The 23,631-nt window shown below is 40.6% G+C and overlaps 1 protein-coding gene across 3 annotated transcripts in view; it reads left to right on the plus strand.

The window, feature by feature from the left end:
• Window positions 1-23,631, plus strand: part of NFIA (nuclear factor I A) — a 359,380-nt gene that overhangs the window by 185,156 nt on the left and 150,593 nt on the right. For all 3 annotated transcript variants that reach the window (XM_021679991.2, XM_021679992.2, XM_044914528.1), the window contains exon 3: window positions 1,031-1,096. In XM_021679991.2, the coding sequence (XP_021535666.1) occupies window positions 1,031-1,096 (66 nt within the window). The remainder of the gene's footprint in view (window positions 1-1,030; window positions 1,097-23,631) is intronic.

The following is a 23,631-nucleotide window of genomic DNA, read 5'->3' on the forward strand; positions in this document are numbered from 1 at the left end:
TTTTTTTAAAGATTTTATTTATTTATTTGCCAGAGAGAGACACAGCGAGAGAGGGAACACAAGCAGGGGGAGTGGGAGAGGGAGAAGCAGGCTTCCCTCTGAGCAGGGAGCCAGATGCGGGGCTCGATCCCAGGACCCTGGGATCACGACCTGAGCCGAAGGCAGACGCTTAACGGCTGAGCCACCCAGGCGCCCCAATTTGATCTCATTTTTAAAATTAAATGTTATTTCATTAAAAATGATCCCATTTAGAAATCAACTGAATTAAATTTTTTTTTTTTTTAGTTTGGAAATAATTGTATTTTTTAAGTAAAAAATAAATGGAATTCAACGCAGGTGTGCAGGAACCTGCTTTTGCAAACAAGTCCTCTTAGCAGCTCCCACAGTCATCAGTACAAGAGGAAAATCATACTCGTAAAGTGGAGGAAACCTGCCCCTTTTCAGAGAGATGCCTTTGAGTGATCCTGTGATTTCAAGTGAATGTGCTGAAGTATTAGGACTCTCGCATTTAGTGGCGTTAGTCTGCATAGTATGTTGCTGTAGTAGAGAGCTAAATATCAACAGAACTTGTTACTGTTGTTTGGGTTGCTTTTATATACCAGCTTCAAAATATGTTTTGACACTTTATTATGTTCTGAATTAAGCTTCAGATGTGTGTAATGAAGGATGAAGTCTTTATCAGACTCTAGTGTATAAATAATGAAGAAGAGCAGTTTGGAAATGGTTTCTCTGTAAGAGAAGGGTTTCTGAAGAGTTTCCAGTTTTGATCTGGCGCAAGCCAGACGCCGCTGGAGGCACACCCAGAACGGAGCGTCCTCTCTCGAAAGGCACAGTCTGCTCCTGCCACTGCTTTTCTCCCCCTTTCTTATCTTCCTCACGCCCCCACTTTTTTTTTTCTCATTCATCTTGTCATTCCTATAATGTTCTCATTCCTAGTTTACATGCTGAACCTTTTGAGAAAGTCTGGCACCTCTGATCCACTTTCCCTCACAGACCCTGTAATTTTTGGCTGTATTTTTATGTTTTTCAGATTCAAGTCAATCTGAAAGTCCCAGCCAGCCAAGTGACGCTGACATTAAGGACCAGCCAGAAAATGGTAAGTTTAGTTGGCGGACTCTAACTGCTGCTTTTAGAGTCCAGCGGTAGCCAGGAGCCAACCAAGTACAAGGATTTTGGGGTCTTTCCCATGGGCAGCTCACAGTAGGAACAACTTTGATGACTCAAGGAGGTCTCTGGATCATTCGAGCAGCCCCAAGCCCTCCTCCATCCCGCTCCCAAACACCATCCGGGTACTCATGAGAACCTTAGTTCCCAAGAACATTGATGACTGTGAGAGGTAGGGTTGATTTCAGAACCTTCTACAGCACAAGCGAGGAGCCACCGCCTCTCTGTTTCATTTTTAGTTCCTTCTAAGGTGGCAAATGCCCCGCGACCTTCTGGTGATTTAAGGTCATTGACTGACAAATATTTTTATAACCGTTCAGAGCTCAACCCTTTCCTAAGTGCTTTCAGAAAATGATCTCTGCCTTTGAAGATTTTCCACTTTAAATTGTCTGAAGTAAAATAGTAAGGGTACGTGACAGTATTAAATTCCTAAATTGTGTAATTATACAAATTTTCTGTTGCAGAAACTTGATTAGCATAGAGTGCACTCTTTATATACAAATGTAATAGTATCCAGTAAAGTACTAGATCCGTGGTATGTGCTCCAAGTACAAAACAGATTGTTATAAGTTGGAATTTAAGATGGAGTAAAACTATCAGTTTCAGTAAAAACTGAAGAGTGAACTGGCAGTCCCTATCATATACTAAACCTTGTACTATGTACTTTCCCAGATATCATCTCATAAAATTCCAAAATGCTCTTCCTCAGTGATATAACTAAAGGCCCTAATGGGGTCTGCAGTTTCTTACCTTTGTAACATTGAACAGGTTATTTAACCTCTCAAGGCATAAAGTTATTCCTCATCTTTAAAATAGTACGGTAATAATATATAATAAGAGCCTACCTGTTGAAGAGCTAAATAAGATGCACATATTCATATAGCTTATAAAAAATTGTTAGCTCTTCAATATTACTCATTATTCTTCTTGTCAGTATCATCCTTTACCATATTGGTTTTTCATCTACTTAGAATGACCTCATTCCTTTGGTCACTCTTTTGTTGTGCTATACATTTTTCCACTTTGATCTCCGTCTGATCTTTTGGAATAGATAAGGTAAACTGAATTATGTCAGAATTGTGGGATGGAGGATTTTTGCCACATTAGATATCCTCTCACTACATAATTTGTTTCATTTCCCAAGCCTGGTACATTCTTGATATCATTGCTGGATTCTGACATTAAATATGGACTCTCTGGCTATCCCCCTATTTATTCTGGTGTTTTAGTGGTATTTTCCTTATCAAAGTTGTCTCTTCAAAGCAAGCATAAGAAAAGAGAGACCCCTGAAGTCTTGTCTTTAGTGTCATAAATAGCTACATCTTATTATTTGTTGACATTTGTAAAGGGATAATTATACTTTAGTTTCATCCTTTATTTCCACCTGACTTACAGGTGATACCTTAAGTGTTTCATTTTTCGATCATACTTATATATAATCTGCCTGAAGTTGTGTCCAGAGATACTCATTTTATTCTCATTTCATTTTTAAAAATTGGTGGGCTGTACGGGTATGTGGTTCATGTATTTAGGGCTGGCCATCCCTCTAGCAGGCCTGCGATTCATCTGTCTTCATAAAATGGCCGACAAGCTGTTCACATGCAAATATAAATTGAGAGCATGAGAGGCCTGGCATGCCTTTCTGGAGCTGCCTGTAATACCGATATTGTGCATTTCCCATTCCAAAAAGCAACCAGGATCGAGCCTGGATTTTTCGGCCAAAGGCACAAAGATACTAGCCAAGTTCACTTTAACCCCAGATCACTTGGTGCTACCTCAAGGATTCACGATACTATTTTGGGGCTGAGTTGGGGGGTGGGTAGGATCATGTGAGTTCAAAGAACGTATTAATATCTGGGGGAGAAAGTAGTAAGTTCCTATGTTTCAAATGTCTATTTATTTCAAAGAAGTAGAGGCCGCTTTGTCTTGGATGCCTCCAGTGGAAACAGCCTAGGGACACAGCAGGCTGCTCAGTTTCCTCTACCTGCCTTTTGTCAATCTCAGATGCAGTGATTGGAGGAAACGTGATTTTACCCCTTTTCTAAAGACACATAATCCCTAAAGGAAAATAAGTGAAGAGTTCAGGACCAGGTATTTACATGCATTAGAGAACTTTTTAGTGTCCGTTTGACCAAGAGTGATTTTTTTGCATTACCCAGGTTATGGACGATGAGTTCCTAAAAGGTTTTTGTTTGTTTGTTTCGTTGTTGTTTTTAAAAAGGCAACTCTCATAAATGTAGCAGCCGAACTCTAAGAACACTTGGAATCTTGGTGGGTGAAGAAGTGACAGATTCTGGTCTGCAAATAAAATGCAAACGCATTACATCTTCTTCATGTATATATGTGAGGGGAAATCATATTCTTTTTATCCTAGCTCTTGAGGAGAAAGGTAATGGGAAACAAATGGTATTTTCCTAGTAAACCATGGAGAATGAACAGACAAATGGTAACATGCCGTTTCATCCAAAACCATAAACTAGGCCATGTAACTTTACCTAAAGTGGATGCAGCTGTTTCTTCCCTGTCCAACTAGTCTGTTTTTTTCTGTGGAATTTTTGCTTTCTTTTCTTGTACTCCCTTAAGACTCAACTGTAAAAGAAAACAAATCTTTGTCCAATTAGAGTATTAGATGGGAATTTTGAAGGAGTTATTTGAAGCCCAGAGATAAAATACCAGAATCTCTGAAACTCAAAATTGGTATAATATAATGATTAAAAACTCTGCCTCTAGAGTCAGACAGACCCAAGTTCAGATGAAATAATGGCTGGATGACTTTGAATAAACTGCTGCCCCAATCTCAGTTTTCTTATCAGTAAAATAAGAATACTAAAAGAACATACTTCGTATTAAAAGGGAGAATATGGTGACAAACCATAAGAGACTCTTAATCTCAGGAAACAAACTGAGGGTTGCTGGAGTGGGTGGTGGGGTGGGGTGGGAGGGATGGGGTGGCTGGGTGATGGACACTGGGGAGGGTATGTGCTATGGTGAACGCTGTGAATTGTGTAAGACTGATGAATCACAGACCTGTACGCCTGAAACAAATATAATACATTATATGTTAATGAAAAAAAATAAAAATTTTTTTAAAAAGGGAGCATTTGTACATGAAACAGCATCATGTCTGGTTCATAGTAAGGACTCAAAGAAAGCCATTATTACTCTTAGTTGAAGCTCCTATCTGTAAAGAGCATACGTATTGGAGAGGCCAAAAGCTGGGAGATTTGGAATGGAAGGGGGATAGTGTCAGAAAGAAACCAAGACTTTTAGAGAGGTACCTTCTGTAGGTACCTACTCTGTTCTGAAATGTCAGATGTAAGTCTCCTCAGATCTGTCCATAATCCCCACAGTGCCACATCTGTTTCATTATGTAGACTGTTCCTCACATTCTGTTCACCTCCTAGGAGTTGACTACCACAGAAGTGATTCAGAGTTGCCAGAACCTTCAGAATGAGCATTCCCAGAGAAGGTGATTCTGGAAAGAAGGGGCCCCACCTAGATGGCTTTAATTTTAGCTGAGTCTTTCCTTGGCACCAACCACATAGAATCTGGCTTATTAAAAACTATAAGCTGATTAAGGGTCGGGCTCATGACCAATTCCTTTTAAAACAATCTTGCAGAGCATATAGCTCTGTACCTTGAACTTAGCAGGTACCTGGTATTTATTTGCTTAATGAATAGAATTAATAAGTAGATGAATATGTTCTCATTATCCCCAAATATTTTGCGAGTGTCTGCTCACTGTTGATTTACCAAGAGGTTTTTAAAGAAACAAATATCAAAAATAAAAAAAAAAAAAACTGGAGATGCAAAAAAACTAATTTGGGTGTGGGGGAGAATTGCACATGGACACGTGGACATACATGCGCAGATAAGACTGATAGTGCTGGGAAGCCAAAGCCAGAAGCTATACTAATGTCCACGGTAGATCAAGTTGTACCTCTGCCCCTCCCACATGAGCAGGTGTGAGCGAAGACATGAGATAACCATCATGTTAGCTTATGCTTGCTTACCACAGGCCATGAAATTCTGACAGAGTTCTCAGCTCTGACTGGAATCATGCATTTAATTCTTCTGCATATTGCTGAAACCCCCTTTCTGGCTTTTCAAGAGACTCTGAAGGTGATAAGCCTTATTTGTTGGACTTTGACTTAGAACATCTACTCAAACCACCTTCGTGAATTCCCGAGAGGTACTTGAGCTACTGATAACAGTTCTTATGGGACAGAATGTTTGAAATGACTGCTTGGTATTTACGGGACCTGTGAACAGTCCCCTAAAGCTTGTGTTCTGTGGTGCATCAGATCAGTCATTAATGAGGGAAAAGCTCATGTGATAACCCTCCTACTTAATTCAAGTCACACTTCTGTAGGGCCACACCGAGTCCATGTCTGAGGGAATAGCATCGTCCAGCATTGGCGCTCTGAAAGTCCCCTCCCCGCTGGGACTCGCTGTGAAAACACCCTTCACTGAAAAAAAGAAAATATGGGATTCCCTCGCTAGAAAAAGAAAAGCTGTGTTCACATGTTTTTGCCCCCTCTGTTTACTCTCTCTCATCACCTGCACCAACTACTGTGAAAAGCCTCATCTTCATGGTTTTTAAAATGTGGTATTTATAACAGGAAAGCAGAGTTGGTATTTGGATTATTTCCTTTAGGCTTAATCGTGTTTGTTCTTCCTCATTTATCTGGTGGTCGCCCATATGTTGGTGGCGTAAACCCTCAGATGGGCCTTTGCAATCAGTGGAAAGCCATTAATCATGATGCTTGCCCCAGATTTTGAAAATTTCCAGCTCTACCTGCCAATCTGAAAATCACCCTGGAGAATTGTTTGAGTGTGGCTCTCCTGGTCAGGGATATCGTTTGTGTCATTTCCATCTTGTATCGCTACACTAGATACTGTTGCTAAACGTTGCTAGACGAAAAAGGAATGTACTCCAACCACAATCACATCTCCCTAGTCGTCCATTAACTCATTTCTGTGAGCATTTTGAATATTTCAATACTTATGAAATAACTTCCAAAGCTACTGACTTGCTGACTTAGGATTTATGTGTGGGATCCACTTTGTAATTTGGGGGGGAGATAAGAGAACTGTCAATTTTTACTTCTCTTATGGATAAACACTGTTTTATCTGATAATATGCTCTTAACACCTTGGAGGCCCTATGCTTTAACTTTTTTTCACTACGTCCTCCAATATATGGGAGGTATATTGTAGTGTTACAATATCAATACATAGCGTAAAGGCAGAATAAAGTTCGTAATTCCAAACCCTAAGAATTGTCTCTTACTTACTGCTGGTTGGACTGCCCATTTTAAGAACCATTTTGATTAATGTGTCATTTTAGTTGGGTCATTTTAGGAATTTTGGAGGCAATACAGCCTTATAATTTGCACTTTCCTGGGAAAGCAGGAGCACTCTAGCACCATTGACTTGTAAATACAATTTATTAATATTTCATAATTTGCGTGAGTTTCTTTGACAATTACCTAGCAACAGTTATTCTCGGTGTTCATTCAAAAAACACTGCAGGGACAGACACAGCAGAGTGACCACCAGAATAGCAGCAATAATAGTAATGATCAACATTCTAAACCATGTAATGGTCCCAAATTAGGGAGACGTTCAAACCTAAATGCCTTCTGGCTTCCAAATCTGTATAATTAAATTCTACCTGATGAATTTTCAGCAGTGCGATGGAGCTGGTCTCTCTCCTTTAAGAGACTAGAGAACCAGAGTTTGGTTTGATCTAAAAATGTCATTCTGAGACCAGGTGAATTGTGCTTTCTTAAATATTGTTAGCAGATGTGACCCATCATTATTTGCAGAGGCTCTTTAGAAATGCCTCCAGACAAAGGAAATTCTTGGATCTTGCCTTTTGAAAGATGAGGTACCAGGTGAGGCTGCAGGCTCCCCCACCCCCGGACCCCCGCATGCATCCTGCAGTGTAGACTAGGTTGAGCTTTACCACAGGACCCAGTGTCATTAAGGAGCTCTTTCAACTGAAAAATAGGGAGGAAATTTGTAGTCATTCTTAAAAAGTAGTTTTACTTCACACATTATGGGTATTTTATTGTCTACATACAGAGGATAACTAGCTGAATAGACTTTAAGTGGTTGGCTAGTGGCCAAAATAGGGAGTGTTTTAGACCCACGTTCCCTGATGTCTAAATTCTCAAATAGACTGGATGGGTGGTCTAGTTCAGACATCTTCCCTCCTCCACCTCCCCTCCCCCCCCCATCCCTCACACACAAATAGTTACAGAGGAAAGAAGAAGTAAAGGGATTTCTTTCTGGTCCTCAAAATTATTTGTGCCTGTAACTCTTGTCCCAGGAGACACGACCATTTGAGTGCCTATTAGATCTCACATTCTAAGTAGAAAGGCATTTTTAAGCGTTGATTTATAATTTATTTGGGATTGTGTAAATCTGTCCATAGATCTTGATTCCAAAAATGTGAAGCAATACAATTCATGTAGTATTGGAATTGGGCTCAGAAAAAAAAGCAAATGGGGAGCCGTCATCAAATCACAGTGTGGTGGAAGGTACACCTGGTGTTTGTCTGCAGCTCCATCTGCTATTGTTCGGTTTTCCCAGTGATCGAGCCCGAAAAACTCTGATAGGACCCTTTGACAGAGAAGGACCCTAGAAGGACCTGCAGGGTACTTTTAATGGTCACTTTCGCATACCTCTCCATCAATTAAAAATCAGCTCGGTGAGCTATCAGGGAGGCTACTTCGGGTCAGGAATAGTGTATGAGCTTTCCTTGCCACAAATAATAGGATCTGATTTGACACTGGAGTGTGAATTTGTTGATTTAAAGCCTGTACATTATTTTTTGAGAAGGAATTATCCTTTTGTGGATAATATTAGAAAACTGAATGTAATATAAATAATTTATTTGGGGATTTGGAGTCACTAATCCAGATTGATTAGTTGTCTGCCACAGAAATGCATGTGGCCACAGGATTTTTGGCACCTTTTCTCCCTACAGCTTCCCCATTCTTTTTCTCTTCTTCAGGTTTTACTCAGCTCCAGGCAACTCTGTTCCCTTGGCATTAGCTTGTCATTAAGGAAATCCACTGGGATAGCTCAACTAGAGGTGGGGGGAGGGGTAATATTTACTGCAGATTACTCTGCCCCATCTCAGTTGTTTGCTTCTGTACTTGGTTGATTTTCACCCAAAGGGAACAAGGGAGTCTCCTATGCCTTATCTGCAGGCATCATATGGTGCATATAGAAAGAGAGAAGCAGAAAGGATGTTGAGGCAAGGCCCAACCAAGTAGGAATAGGCTTCCAACAATCTCTCCATGAAGGAACGTCAGTGTTTTCTAAGATCTCTGTAGGCATTTTGCAACTAGAGAGCTTCTCAGCAAGCAGTTTTTGTAAACTCAAGAGATGAGCAAGGAGAAGCCAAATCACAGCTTCCAAATAGGTCAGATTAGCAGAGGAGAGTTGCCACGACAAGCCCGACACTGAGCATCTGTTAAGAGAAAATCAGTTGTCCAAGCCACTTATAGGCTCTGTACCTCAGTTTTCTCATAAGTAATTCAACAGATAGTTTAAGAATCTGCTGGATACATTTGGACAATGTACTGGATGCATTGAGGGAATATAGCAATGGATCGGACATCCTGTTCTGGAGGACTCGATAGTCTAGTGAGGGGGGAAAGGTTTAATTCATCCATCCATTCAACAAATATTTATCTAGTGCATCTTAAGAACCGGGCACTGCACTGAGCAAAACAGAGAAAACCTTACCTTCTGGTGGGAGGAGACAGACAATGAACTAACTAATACATACATAATGTGCCCAGTGATATTAAATACTACAAAGAAAAACAGGGACAGATAAGGGGATAAGCAGTGGAGGACATGGGTGCTATCTTACATAGCGTGGTCAGGGAAGGCCTTTCTGGTCTGTTGACATTTGAGTTCAGACCTGAAGAAGGTGAAGAAGAGAACTATGCAGACATTACAGACTTTGATTCTAGAAATAGAGATGAGTAAGGCTTTGAGGGAAGTTGGGGGAATAGTAACAGGGTCAGTGTGGCTTAAGGGGCATGAATGAAGGAGAGAGCAATTGGAGATGGGGATAGCAGGAAACGAAATTGTATTGGACGTTCTAGGCCGAGGAAAGGACTTGGCAAAACCCTTGGTAAACTATGATATGCTCTACAGAGGAATGCACATACCAAATCCATTCACTTCTTGATATAATAAATATATCCCAAGCCCCTATGATCTGTGAGATACTTAATGTGTAGTGACGAGCAAGGCAAGCATAGAGTCTAGCGTGGAGTTACAGACAAAGGCCTGATTTGTAACATTGCCAGAGAGAGGCTCTCTCATCTACCATGGCAACATCCTTTAGTATCCCCAAAGGTTTTTCCTTATGCATGTAATACTAAAAGCTGAGTTACTTACATGGGATACTTGACTTTACATACCCACTCATGCAAACGATTCCTTTTTCATTTAATGGAAATCTCAATCTGTGGACTTCCAGCTTATCCCTTATCTCATGACACCATTTAGATCATAAGCCCCCAGGTCTCAAGTACATTTACCATGAAGCTTCATTTTTTCTCCCTAATAGTTACCAGATTGAGCCATAAGAATAGAGGACACCAAGTTAAATTTGAATTTCATATAAATAAACAGTGAATAATTTTGTAGTATTAAATGGGTATACTTATATTTTAAAAAGTATTTGTTTATCTAAATTAACTCCTATATTTTATCTGGCAACCAGTCCTAATTTTCCACACAGCCCTGTGTACAATAGTAACAGCGGCTTATGAAAAAGTTTGATTAGTTTGCGATAATTTCACTGATCACAAAGGGTCAACCCACTGGAATTTCAGCCACTGAAAATGAACCCTGGGGGAAGAGTACCACAAAGTTGTTTTTTTTTTTTTTTTAAAGATTTTATTTATTTATTTATTTGACAGAGAAAGACAACAGCAAGAGAGGGAACACAAGCAGGGGGAGCGGGAGAGGGAGAAGCAGGCTTCCCGCCGAGCAGGGAGCCCGATGCAGGGCTCCATCCCAGGACCCTGGGATCATGACCTGAGCCAAAGGCAGTCGCTTAACCAACTGAGCCACCCAGGCACCCAAGTACCACAAAGTTTTAACGAGTTGACTACTTAAATTCCATTCCTCCTGCATCTGCTGGTACTTGGTCCAGTAGTTATCTTGGAACAATAAGCCTCTTGTAAGGTACAGCATAGTAGTTGAGAGCCGTTCAACCTATGCAAGCAAATTTGTAAGTGTAATTAGTGGGATATCAACTGAGTAAGCCATTGGACAGTATGTGAGTCACTTCTTCAGAACAAATGCAGAGGAAGTATACTTTGTTACAAGATTTAGTTATCAGCAGATTATTTGCTTCGTGAAAGATGATGAAAGTGGAAAATCAGTCAAATAATAAAGCACTGGGAAATTCCACATTCGACGGTGAGGTAGACAAAAGGCATTTCAGACAGACTTGAAAATAGAAGGTGCCATATTTTTCATGTGCTGTATGGGAAATGAAATATATATGTTTTCATTTGTAATTGAGGACTGTTTTGCTAGGTGCGACAAAACTTGTCAGAGTATGTTACAAAAACGTAGTGTGATCCTTGAACCCTCCCATTCAAAATACAGAATACCGTTCACAGATTCAAGGAAAACAGTTTGGAAAGTTGGGATTAAACTCTACTGGGCTTTCGAGCCAGATAATGATAAAAATAATGATTTTGGTGCATGGAGCACTGGGTGTTATGCACAAACAATGAATCATGGAACACTTCATCTAAAACTAATGATGTAATGTATGGGGATTAACATAAGAATAAAAAAAAATTAAAAAAAAAATAAATAAAATTAACATAAATTTAAAAAAAATAATGATTTTGGTGATAACAGTCATGATGATAGCTTACGTTCCTTGTGGACTTTCTGTGTGCTGGCTTGTTACTTTGGATCTTCCAAGCAGAATATTCTCTGGTGGAATTATTGGTGCCGGGATTTATTTGAGGTAAAGCCTATTAAATATAAAGAGAGGATGCAAGAGTCAGCTGGGAGAGCTTTCACACCACAATAATGACCTGATACCTGTGGAAGGAAATGGGAAAGGAACAGGATTGGGTTGGAAGAATCTCACATAGCAGTAAGCCTCTAAGAAAGTTTTGTATAGGCCAGTGGAGAGTCTTTGAGCCAAAGTCACCTGTTTTAAGAGTTCTGTGTCCCATGGGGCGCCTGGGTAGCTCAGTCGGTAGAGCATCCGACTCTTGATTTGGGCTCAGATCACAATCTCAGGCTCGTGAGATTGAGCCCTGCACAGTGGGCTCGGCACTGAGTGTGGAGCCTGCTTAAGATTCTCTCTCTCTCCCTCTCCCTCTGCCCCTCCCCCCTCCCGCTTTCATGCTCTCACACGCTCTCTCTCTCTCTCTCAAAAAAAAGTTCTGTGTCCCATTGAAATGGGTCTGCATTAGTATTCTCCCCCTTAGTCATTGGCTGGGATATCCTGGAGGAAGGGTGGCCTTTGAACAGAGGGATGGCAGCTGGGGTCATCAGGCAATTATGCTCCTTGCAGCAAGTGATCTCTTGGGTCATTTTCATGGCCACCCCAACAGGGCATTGTGCTAGGACTTCTCTCATCCATATTTAATCCGAATACAACCCTACGGAAAGAGGTACTGTTGGCGTGCCCGTTTTACGTACAAGGAAACTGAGACACAAAGAATCTAAATAGTTTGTCCACCATCCAGAAGGTGGAAAGTGTATTCAAACTTACTCTCACTCCAGAGTCTAATTGCTTATCCATTACACTGTATTGTAGAAAGAACGGTATTCAACCTCTGGTTCCATAACTTATTGATTATGTAAATTTGGGCAAGTAGTTTGAACTCTCGGACTTGTGTTTCCTCATTTATAAGGTGGGATGTCATCACCTTCCCAGGAAATGTGTTTTTGTCGCTGTTTTGTTTTGAGCTTAAACAATGTTAGTTCCTTTTCCTTCCTCATGTTTTTCTCTCATCTGGGATTGTCATCTCTTCCTTTATTCCTTATCTCATCCTCCCAGGTATCTGCCTCAGCCTTGCTCAGGCTCCCACAGGTTTAATTATGTCCTCAGAACTAACGGGACTGTTTCTGTTCAGATTTTATGTATGAATGTGTGTAGGGATATGAGGTACCCAGAACTTGGAACAATCCATAGTAGATACTCAAGTGTAGCCCGCCTTCTCTTTCATCTACCTCACTGACTCGTAGACATGAGCCATATGCCAGGGGGCAGTCCAGAACACATTTTTTTTCTTGCTTTAGATATTTGGGAGACAAATTACATTCTTATTTTTCTTACAAAAATTCTTTACTCTTTTTCCCTACAATCTCAAGTATTATGCGTACTTGATTCTTTAATGGACGGTTTTCAACAGTGGACTAAATTTTCACTCGATTTTTCTGCTGGAGATGGAGAGTATAAAATGAGATGAGTTGTAAGGTATTTATACCAGATGCCATTATGTTTGTTGAATGGCATAAAACAATTATGGTTGCCAATAAATTTGAAAGTATTTCAGTGACAAAAGATGTAGGAATGTATTTATTGAAAGCATAAAATGTTTATTTCTGTTGCCCGTTTTTTGTGCAGGACAATCGAAACTTGCACCTCGTCCCTTTGATTTTAGATTTCTGAATTATTTAAAAGAATCGGTTAATTCTCCGTTTCAAGTGAGTAAGACCAAGTTCATTAGGATATCTGATTCCTAGCATGTCCCACATTCACAGATCATGTTAACTCCACAGAGAGGTTTATCTTTTCTTAAAATTGCAAATGCTGCCCAAACTGAAAGCTTTTCCATTAAATGCATTCTTGCAGCTTTGGACTATGAGTAAGATCCTTAACGACAGAGAGGGGGACAGTGAAGTACCTTGTTGTCAGAGCATCAGCCAGTTCCAAAAGTAGCAGTGTTCAGAACATGCATGTCCTTTGAGTTCTAGTGGATTTGCAAATTGATATGAAATACACATCGGTAAAACTCAGCACACACCAACACACTGTTTTTGACCAGTGGTTTGCCAACTGGTGGTCCCTGAAGGGGGCAAAAAGAAAAATCTTAAATTATGCATTTTTCCCCCTAGAAAAAGCTACGCAGGCTGAAGATTTTTGCTTTTGACGCTGTTTGTGAACTCACTGGTTATCTTGCACTTACAGAGATTTATAGTTTGGATTCATTAGATAAAAGGTGGGGGTGAGATGAATTATCCATTATTTAATAAAGACGGCAGATTAAATACTTTGAGAAATAGGCTCCATGATGGGAAAATATTACAAGATGTCCTTAGTGAAGAAAAGATACAGAAGCCTCAGTTATAGACCGATGGTTGAAAAATAGCCTTTAAGTTTGTCTTATGCAAGGAGAGAGAGGAAGAGAAAAGCATATGCCAGTAAGAGTCAGTCTAGAATGCTTGTGGCCACGGACTGCCCATCATCATCTCTTTATGTATCCCTCCATTCATTTTTTTCAATAGATATTGTTGAATTCAGTTCTACCCGAACAGAATTGATAGTGAGGGTCAATGGTGAAAGCAGCTCAAAGCGGGAGACTGAGACAGTGCTTCTCAACGTAAATGGATCAGGAAAGCATACTTTTGGAATACAAGATCTAAAGGACGTTTGGGTAGCCTGATTGTACATAACTGTGTAGAACATTTGAGTTCCAGGCTCAGATCTCTCTCTGTATGGATTCTTCCTGTGCTTCAATAGGAGAGGCTAGAGAACCGACCATGGTTGAATAATATTATGTACTAGAAACTTTAAATCATTTGGATATCTGAATTTGGCGTAATAGTTCTGAGAGGACAAGGAAAATGAGGTTCAGGGATGTTGAGGCACAAGTCCGTGGTCAACAGTTAGTAAGCGGCAGAGGAAGTGCTACTTCATCGTCCCAGGGAGAATCTGAGACGAAACAGAGATGAGGGATAGTGAGATGCTCTGAAATGTTTTGGAGCAACCATAATAATCTCCAATCACTTGTATCATAAGGTTTTCAGTGTATTTTCTATCTGTCCTGTCCCCTCTTCCCAGGGAAATTACAAACCTGACGTTAGGGAATGACATCAGTGATGACACACTTACGGTGGTGGTAGTGATGGTGGTGAACTAGTTAAAACGAGATGACCTGTCAGTCCTTTCCACCGAATCCTGGCCCCTGAGAACAGTGATATGTCAGAGTGTGCTGAAAGTGAAACCAGTAAGAGTGGGTGTGCAGAATTACTCTGCATTTTGCTAGGGATACCTCGTGTGCTACGGACGACGTGTCACCATCTGACCTAGGTACCAAGTGATGGAGATGACATTATTAATAACCAATTCATGAGTATTTCTTAGGGGATGCAAAATAAATAGAATAGAAGCCCCAGTGTTTTCTTTAGGTACCCCTAACATGTGTTTCGAGGAGGCCACAATTTTAACTGGATACTCCTTGAGGGCAGAAACTAGTATTTGTGGGCGCCTGGGTGGCTCAGTTGGTTAAGCGACTGCCTTCGGCTCAGGTCATGATCCTGGAGTCCCTGGATCGAGTCCCGCATCGGGCTCCCTGCTCGGCAGGGAGTCTGCTTCTCCCTCTGACCCTCCTCCCTCTCATGCTCTCTGTATCTCATTCTCTCTGTCTCAAATAAATAAATAAAATCTTTTAAAAAAAAAAAAGAAACTAGTATTTGTGTTGTATTCCAAACATAGTGTCTGGCACTCAATAAATATTTTTGAAGTGAATGATTAAGTGGGTAAGTGAGTGAATGAATAGATCTTGTCTTCAGGAGTTTAAAGTCTTTTTTTTTTTAATTGAGATATATTTGGCATATAACATTGTGTAAGTTTAATTGTTCCCAACACTAGAAGACATGGTAATTATGCCACGAGGTAGAGATGTTAGCTAAGGCTATGATGGAGATCATAATACCTTGTATCAAATCACTATGTTGTATACAATTAAACTTAGTCTCTAATAGTGTTTATTTGGGTTTTGTTATCTATAATCACCGCATTCTGTGCTAGATCTCCAGAACTTCTTTATCTACTGATTGCAAGGATGCACCCTTAAACAGCATCTCTTCTATTCCCCCACCCTGGTAACCACCAATTTAGGATTTTAACCTCTTTTAAGGGAAAAATAATTGGTAATTATAGGTAATTTCTCCTTCTTCCAATTCGCCCTTGCCCAATCTTACTTGTGTTTATTAATATGTGTGCTAATCTTTGTGTTAGGCGATGGGGATATAAAGATAAATGAGATGCAGACGCAGTTCTCATCAGGTACATATTCTAGCAAGGACGACAGATATTTAAACAGATATTTGCCATCAAATGTGATTGTGCTTTCCTGAAGGTATTTGGATAGTGTTGGGGGCCCGTGAGGAAGGTAGATACGAGTGATCAGAAGCTGTGCAAGAGGCAGCAATAGTTAAGTTTTAGGGCGCCTGGGTGGCTCAGTTGGTTGGGCGACTGCCTTCGGCTCAGGTCATGATCCTGGAGTCCCGGGATCGAGTCCCGCATCGGGCTCCCTGCTCGGCAGGGAGTCTGCTTCTCCCTCTGACCCTCCCCCTTCTCATGTACTCGCTCTCTCTCATTCTCTCTCTCTCAAATAAAAATAAATAAATAAATCTTTAAAAAAAAAAAAAGAATGAGCTCAAAACCCCCATTCCACACTCTGAAGAAATATATCCAGAATGGACAGCAGAATTTTCGCATGTTTCTGAGAGGGCTTTCAGGCTAAAGTTCCCTTCTAGTTCTAGGTTCCTGCGTTTGCTGAGTTAGTTTAAGTGGGTTCAGCCCCTGCCTTACAGGTCTGTACTGTGTACGCATAGAAATTATGTCGGTAGTTGACTTTGGTGAAGCCGTAGGGTAACAGGGTTGGGGAGGGAGCACTTAGGTTATGTCTCAGAACACAAACCACTTGACATTGATTTTAAACAATTCTCTTCTTCAAAAACACTTAGGCCACTGTGCCATGTTACCACAGCAGTCTGTTCTCGCTCCTGCCCTCTCCTTTCTGAGCCTCTTCTTGCTCCTGTTAAGTTGTAAAGGCGGAGGAATTTCACCATCTCTTATTTCCTTCAATTTTGCAAATTTATGTTCTTGGGAGTTTGCTTTATCAGTAAAAAAGTACCATCAATGTACTTTCCTAATCAGTGTATTCTAGTACGCTTGATTAATAAATGGGATTCACAGGTTCTGTATGTGTGAGAGGGAAGATACAGGTCATTGTTAAGCAAAAAGAGCATTGGGCCCACCACGTACGGCTCCGTTTGGCTGAGGTGTAGTGTTTCTGAACAGTCTCTAATACACCAGTTGTATCCTGTTCATTCTTGAATGGCCAGTCATCCAGCAGACCTTCCTTGGAATGAAGCTTGCTGACTGGCTGGCTGACAGATAGAAAGCATCCAGAAGGGAGAGATGGAGACGAAATTAAAATGTGACTTCTTTGGCATCCACCTTTCGAACCCAGGCCTTCCCCACTTTACTCTAATGCAATTTAGTAGATGTTGGATGGAAGCTAATACAGTTAAAAAGAACTTCATGTAATCTCACTAACATTCTTAGAACATGATGCTCAAGGTTTTCTGGTCAAGGATATTTGCATTTGCATTTAGAGCATAGTTAGAGCCAGAACTCTGTGAATGTGAAAAGTCCTTGCTCTAAGGATGACATTTCCAAGCTGTCAAAATCTGATGTGCTCAAGGCTAAAACCGAAATTGCCTTTTATTCTGTAAATATTGAAAAGAAGGCTGAGCATGGTACCGGTGGATTTGCTAGCCAAGGTACTAGCCCACTGGGTTGGAATCAGAGAAAATCCATTTGTTGAGTTTAAATTGTTACGAAATTCAAGCCTGAGGGACGCAGTGAGAAAGTATACTGGGCAGACACAGTCCCACGTTTTCCTGTTGGCGCTCAGCCCCCCTGGCACTATTTACTAGTGCAATTTCATTTGAGGGCATAAGCACATTACATGAATTTCTGTGACTTGACTGTTCTTATCTCTAATTTCTTCATGTTTACTGTGAAGTACAGAAATATTCACACTAAATCTTCACATATTATATTCACTCACTCAATCAACATTTATTTAGCAAACATCTGCTGTATCCCAGGCATTGTTCCAGCATCAGTTATAGGACTGACGAAGCCCAGAGACGAAGAGTGATACGCCAAAAATAACACGTGGATGATGAGTAGGATGGAGACCCTTGAGGTCCAGCACTTGTCCTCCATTCTTTCTACTATACTGTCATTCTGCTTCTCTTCGCCTTCCTGCTTCTCCCCACCCGCAAAATAACCTGAAATTGGACAGTTACTTGAAAGGCTATTGAAATCCTTCCCTTAATTTGCCAACAAGTTGTGAAGTTGATTGGAAAGTCACTTATTTAGAATCTTGAGTAGAGCAATGGCAGTTTTAGTATGACCTCTTTTTGTGTGTGATTCTCCGAATAGTGTCTGCAAAGGCCAGTGTTATTATAAAGTAGATTGTAAACTCCGTGAAGGTAAGGACTACTGTTTTTTTTCTATAGCACAGGGCCTACCACATAGTCTGGGGCGATGATCCTCTGTTGTCAATGCAGAACAAAATGCATCTCTTGTGCCTTAGAGTGTCTCTGTTGATCTGGGGTAGTGTGTATGCAGGATGAGCTCTCCATAAAAGCCTGCTGCAGGAGAGATTGTAAATAATGTCCATATTCAGCGGGCCTCTGCTTAGAGCGTGAATTTCCCGGCCCATCTTTTCCTGTGTTCAGTGCCTAGATGACCAGTCCAGCAGCTTGCAGTCTTGCTTGCTGGATCGTGGGGTATCTGTGATATCTGAAGGCCGGCAGGCAGGACAGCAAGGTGGTTTTGGGGGCCAGGCACGAGAAGTTTGCTGCCAGTCAGGAAAGGTTTTCCCTGGGTCTTGGCGGGGACTGGCAGGAATTCAGGCTGCACGTTTGATAGTCTTCCCTTTCTGCCACCACTGCTGTCCTCATTGGCCCGTGGTCACCAGCTTTCCTAAGTGCAGCATCACGCCAGAAGATGGTGTGTGGGGCAGAACTGGGTGTAGCTAGTCCAAGTGTGAGATAACGCATGCTATATGGCAGAGCTGACTGGGACATGAAAAGATCTTTGCGCAGCAAGAGGTTGAGCAGAAAAATAAAGAACAAATAGAAGTGGGCTCTGTGCAAGCATTTAAGCAAATACACGGGTGAAAAGAAAGGCCAATTCATGTTATTTTAACAAGTAACTCAACCTATACTTTATGGGAAAGCATAAATATAAGACACGGTGTCTCTCTTGCCCACTGTTCTTTTTCATGATCTTGTAGGGTCTAGAAAGTGTAAAATTTGAAGAAGTGATGAGTTTGATAACTTTTCTTACTGGAGGAACTGTTTTCTTGAAAGGAAGCCTGGGTGGTTCTCTAATTTGAACTTCGAGGGGCGCCTGGGTGGTTCATTTGGTTAAGCGTCTGCCTTCCGTCTGCCTTCGGCTCAGGTCATGATCCCAGGGTCCTGGGATCGAGCCCCACATCGGGCTCCCTGCTGAGCAGGGAGTCTGCCTCTGCCTCTCCCTCTGTATACTCGATTGCTCGTGCTCTCTCTCAAATAAATAAGTAAATAAATCTTTTTTTTAAATTTTATTATGTTGTGTAGAATAAATAAGTCTTTAAAAAAAATAATTTGAACTTCGACAGGTGCACGGGTGGAAGAGGGATGGGAAACCCCGGGCCAGAGCCTTGACTTTGTCACTTGCCGGGCTGTGAAATGCTTTTAAAACATTCAGAGCCAGTAACTATAACTGACCTTGGGGGGAAGGTACTTCACCTCTCTGTGCCTTAGCTTCTTCGTTTATGAAATGGGACTGCTGATTCTTGCCATTCTTGCTCCCAAGGATTTAGTAAAGATACAATGAGATACCTAAAAGCGCTTTTTAAGACATAGAATGAGCTATTGTAATAATTTCAGGTCATCAGGAATTCCTTCATTTCTAGCCCTGGTCTCCTGACAAATGCTAGGAGACAAAATGAGTATATACCACATCTTTTTTTTCATTCAACCTAACAGTACTCATTTTCAAGTGGATATCGTTACAAAGCTGTTGCATGGGAAATGAATGCTCCTCTCTTCTGGGCAGCATCTTTTACCATTTGGCCCACAGCTTCACCCCCCTGCCCACAGAGTCCTCAGGATACTGAAAGGTATTCTTTCCATGTTTATCGCTCTTGCCCTTTATTCCAAACTAATCTAGAATTCTAAAATTTTCCAAGATAATTTTTAAAAATGTAAGCACCTAGAATGACCTCAAATAGCCCAAACAAATAAATGAATGAAATAAATGAAACTCACAATTTCTAATAATGATATTTCAGTTGATTCAGAATATATTTAAGGAATCTTTAGATGATGTTAGTGTTTGACTTCATTCTTAAACTCCCTTGAATCCGCAGCCCTTTTTCTTATTTGTACCGAGTACCCAGTGACATTTAGATCCACTTTTAGTTGGCTTTTACTTAAGCTTTTCTTTTTCTGGGACAATCAGCTTAGAGACAAAATAGGCTCAAGCCCAGCACGTTCATTGTTTTGGCAAAAAGGTATATTTCACTAGATGGTGAGGGTTATAGGAATACAGTTTCCGGTAATTCTTATGTGTATTTAGTGGCCTTAAGTGGAAATATTAGTGTCTTCCTTCTTAAGCCACCGGACTGAAAGATCTGGCAAGCAGAGAATTTAAATCTTTGGCAAATTATGTCTCCAGTTTTAGAAGTTTTAAGCACCTTTTGATTCCAACTCTTACCTCTGCTTTTGAGCCTCCATTTCTGCCCATTAGAGTCTCTGCCCACCAAACACTTGTGTCTTCAAGACATCAAAGCTCATTTTAAAAAAGAAAAAGATAGTAAGTTTCAAAGAAAGTGTCCAATATATATTGGGAGGGCTATGGTACATTTGCCTTTTTATGCATTTTTCTGGTTGATCCAAATTCTTTCACCTCTTTTCTCAGAAGAGGTGCCCACCTCTAGGTACAGCAGGACAAGCAGGATTCAGTCATTCCCAAGACCTTTTTTCTGCTTTGTGGTGCCTACCGAGAAGGCTATTTATAATCTGACATATATGACAGAAATTGGTGGAGAAGAGCCTTCTTGGCTAAATGGTTCATTCATTTCACTGGCCTGATGAAAGTTACATGAACCACAATGAATCACAACAATTACTCGTTTAATTCTTTTTTTACCCTGTATTCATTTAAAAGGTTTGCTCTATAATATAAGACCTGTAGATAAAAGGTTTCTCTAAAAATCACTCTCTTTTCAAGATGTTTTCATTAGTTGGGATTCATTTAAGTGGGTTCTACGCTGCATACCATTAAAGGTGTGTGTAAATGTTTTTATTGGTTTCTTCCCTATCTTCCACTTTGATATTTCCCCTATCAGAGGCAATGCCATTAACCTTAGAAATGCTGAGTATGATTGTCTTTCGATCAGCCCCATCATTGCAAACCACTGATCCATAGCTTACATTACTTAAACCACTGGTTCCTAAACAGAAAAATAGCCCCATTACCTTCCTTGGAATGGCAATAGCCTGTCTGAAAAATCCTTTCAGAAAGAAGAGTAAGCAAAAATACTTCCCACTTCCTTTGGGAATAGTCCTTTCTTTGATACAAATGTTGCAATAGTAGACTCCGAGTTTCCTCTTCTAACTACACATGAAACATTTATTGGGCACCTGCTACGTTCAGGATGCTGTGTGAGGTACATGGATGGTACAAAGATAGGTTTGGGTGCAATCCTTTAAGAGACATACTTTTTTCTGCAGGTGATGGGCATATATGCTCCTAATAATAATGCAGGGTAAATATGCTAAGTGCTCAAAGAATGAAACAGACAAAGTTCCCTGAGAAGGGAGAAGAGAGAATGCCTTAATCCAGACTTTGGGGGTAGAGAATGGAGAGTTAGATTTCACCCCAGCTGAGAGGGGTGAGGATGGTAGAGGAGGAAATGCATTCCGAATCAGTAGAAATAGCCCCTAAAGGCTCTGTGTGATCTGAAAGTTCATGGTGAGCTTGGAAAATAGCCAAGTAGTCTGGCATGACTTGTGCAAGGTGATGGTGGGGGACGGCAGGAAGGCATAGTGTCCACGAGTATGGCCTTCTCTTTTAGGTCCTCCTTGCAGCATAAATCAAAGATACTGTCAGTTCACACATGTGGTGGACTCGCTGTCATCAGAGTTCAAGTCTTGAGCCCACCCCATCATTCAACCAGAGTGTCAGAAACAGCATCGGATTAGGAACCCAGAAAACTGGGTTTCACTGCGGGCTCAGCTATTAAGTAGCTGTGATCTTGGATAAGTGACTGTTCTTCGATGAATCTTGATTTCCTTTTCTGCAAATCAAAATGGTGATAGCGCCTACCTCATGGTTGTTAAGAGCTTAAATGAGATAATGCATAAAAGGCATTTAGCACAGTGCTCTCAGCATATAGCCAGTGCCCGCCCCCCCCAAAATGGAAACTACTGGTTTTAAATAATATTTTGATGCCTCATCTTCCATCTTAAATGAACTGACTTTATTTTAGCTATTGATAACTTATAACACACTGGCGGGGGGGGATCCCTCCTCTCAGAGTGGTTGCATTAATTTGGAAATAAGATCCTATTTATTTCCTTTTCTATAAAAAGGACCCTAAAAGGGTGCTCACTTGTATTTGTAGAACAAGCATTTTGCACATTTTGAGATCTGAGGCTTAGGAAATTGGACTTTTGTGCATATCCAAGATAATTGTATCATAGAGCTCTTTTTCGTTGCTTGACACTTGCTCCGGAGTCTTCCGGAGTTTGCAGAAGCTACGAGAAGATAGTCTTCTCTAGTTACCTACTAAGTGCTGAAGTTGGCCTTCTTGTGCCTATTCCCATCCTGTGTCGAAAGGCTCCAAAGATCCCTCACATCACTGTCAGTGTTTACCACCACTCCTGCAGCAATGTTGCAGCTTGACCTTTTCATTGATTCATGTTTTGCCTTCCTTTTAGACCTTTTGAATTCTTTTCTGAACCTTGAAAAGACAGGAGAGTATGAAAGCTTGACCTGGATCTCTCTTAGGCCACGGGGAAGAGTACCAACTTACGTTCCAAAACTGGGGTACTACCTCTTTAATTTCTCTTTTAAATTTAATCTCTCTGTAAAATTAAAGTTGTTTTTGTTTTTGTTTTTTGTTTTTTTACTTAAAGCACAACCTTTAAGAAAAGCATTTTTTGTTAAAGGGAAATCTTAATGGGGAGAAGGAGAGATAACAAATTGGAAGAGAATGTCTGGTAGCACAGACTTCGGCAAGTTTGAGGCTCTTGGTGAAATTTCAAACAGTCCAAATGGAAAATTACCCAGTCTGTTTCCTCAAGATAGACTTGTTTGTACAGCTACTCAAAGTTTAAATGGCAGAACAGTAGGTACGCACGCTGTACTTATAAGCCGTGTTTGTATTACAATGCTGTGTTTTTAACCTCCTTTTAGTTTGGAACACAAGCTGGTTAATGTCTTAGTTCTGTGCTTCCTGGATTATTAGGGAATAGCTCTGTTGTGTTTAATAACCAGAAAGAAAAGAAGAAAAAAAAAAAAGCCAGGCAAATAACTCCACTAAAAATATCTCTCATCTCTTAGGTTTTTACTTCTGTTTTATAGGAAGAATATTTTAAAGTTAGATATTGAGTCCCAGCCTCGTGAGACCAAAGAGTGTTCAGATATCTGAGGGTCCTTGAGTATATTCTTATTTTGTAGAGACTCGTTAAAGGAACTCACAGGAAAATGAATTCATGAGCAGATCCAGTGCATCTCTGATAATCATGTTTTATATGATTATGGGCAATGGCAATAACAGCTAATATTTGTATTGTACCGTGGGGTTTGGCAAAATACCTTCCTATGCATTATCTTCTTGCTATCTTCTTCTAAGTATAATTATGTGATATTCAAATAGATCTCTCCCCACTTCACTGGAGCATGACTAATAAACATAGTGAATTGTAAAAAATTGACACATGTCTGAAATTTTTGAGAACAAGGCCATTAGAAATTAGATTCCAGGGCACCTGGGTGGCTCAGTGGTTAAGCGTCTGCCTTCGGCTCAGGTCATGATCCCAGGGTCCTGGGATCGAGTCCCACATCGGGCTCCCTGCTCAGCGGGAAGCCTGTCTCTCCCACTCCCCCTGCTTGTGTTCCCTCTCTCGCTGTGTCTCTCTCTGTCAAATAAATAAATAAAATCTTTAAAAAAAAAAAATTAGATTCTATGAAGTCTAAGTCCTCATTTGTATTAGGTAAAATAATATTGCAGAAAATGCTATTGAAGTGTGATACAACTATTTCTGTGTATTAGTAGATAGCCCACAGAGATTTACTGAACTTGTTAAAATAATTCTCTACAAGGAATAATCCAGTACAACCAATTTTATTTCTGTTTCATGTAGTAG

This window comes from Neomonachus schauinslandi, chromosome 4 (assembly GCF_002201575.2).
Source record: "Neomonachus schauinslandi chromosome 4, ASM220157v2, whole genome shotgun sequence".
Taxonomy (NCBI): Eukaryota; Metazoa; Chordata; class Mammalia; order Carnivora; family Phocidae; genus Neomonachus; species Neomonachus schauinslandi.